This window comes from Solanum pennellii, chromosome 7 (genome assembly GCF_001406875.1).
Source record: "Solanum pennellii chromosome 7, SPENNV200".
Classification (NCBI taxonomy): Eukaryota; Viridiplantae; Streptophyta; class Magnoliopsida; order Solanales; family Solanaceae; genus Solanum; species Solanum pennellii.
Window position 1 is genome coordinate 79285530 of NC_028643.1, and position 776 is coordinate 79286305.

Consider the following 776-nt stretch of genomic DNA (forward strand, 5'->3'; position numbering starts at 1 on the left):
ATATATATATATATATATATATATATATAATAGCTAGCACAGATTAGGAGAATCATACTTGAAGAGCAAAATCCGGTCCTCGGGTGGCATCAACTACACAAGCTGCTAAAACAAAGAAATGGACATTAAGAGAGAGAGCATATATAATCACTTCCAACGTCGTAGGACTTACCGGTGGAACTGGAATGCTGGGTGAAACTCAAACCCCCACCCAGGCGGCGACTAGGAATAGTGATGTCACGAATCATCTGATGCTTAACAACTATAAATATCCAAATTTAAGTGGGAAGAAGAAAAAAAAAAACTTGTTGATCAGTTCATGAGTAGAAGAGCGCAAACCTGAAAGATAAGAAGAAGAGGAGGAGGCGGCAGGAAAAATAATGGTAGCAGACATGATTCTGCCAGGTGCTGCTTGTTTGCTAAAGGAGCAAAAGAGGAGGAGATTATATATACTTCAAACTGAAACGGTATATACCACAAGTATTGTGCTCCCGCATCTTGCACTGACAAGTTTCTTTTTCCTTTTTCTCTCACCACCTTATTTTTTGTTTTTCTCTCATACCCTTTTTCCTCCTAAAAATAAAACAGTACATTACTTAAATGCGGGTCTTTTAGATTAATTTATTTTATTTTAAAGCAATTTTTAGTTTTGAAACTTCATTTTTAAATAAAATTCGGGTCAATTTTGGTGATTTCATCTAAATTTTGTAAAATTGATAACGGGAGGGGAAAATTTAACTTCATTTTAACTACGAGAGTAAAGTCAAATAATAAAC

The 776-nt window shown here is 34.9% G+C and overlaps 1 protein-coding gene across 4 annotated transcripts in view; it reads right to left on the minus strand.

Moving 5' to 3' along the window:
• LOC107026218 (ent-kaur-16-ene synthase, chloroplastic) overlaps positions 1–559 on the minus strand; it is a 7230-nt gene extending 6671 nt beyond the window's left edge. The window contains exons 1-3 of one of the 4 annotated variants that reach the window (XM_027918556.1): positions 340–559; positions 173–248; positions 59–102 (exon numbers count right to left, since the gene is read on the minus strand). In XM_027918556.1, the coding sequence (XP_027774357.1) occupies positions 59–102; positions 173–248 (120 nt within the window). In that variant the 5' untranslated portion in view covers positions 340–559. Of the gene's footprint in view, positions 1–58; positions 106–172; positions 263–339 lie in introns of all 4 variants that reach the window. The other 3 variants (XM_015227111.2, XM_015227110.2, XM_015227109.2) reach the window with 3 other exon arrangements.
• Between the last annotated feature and the right edge of the window lie 217 nt (positions 560–776).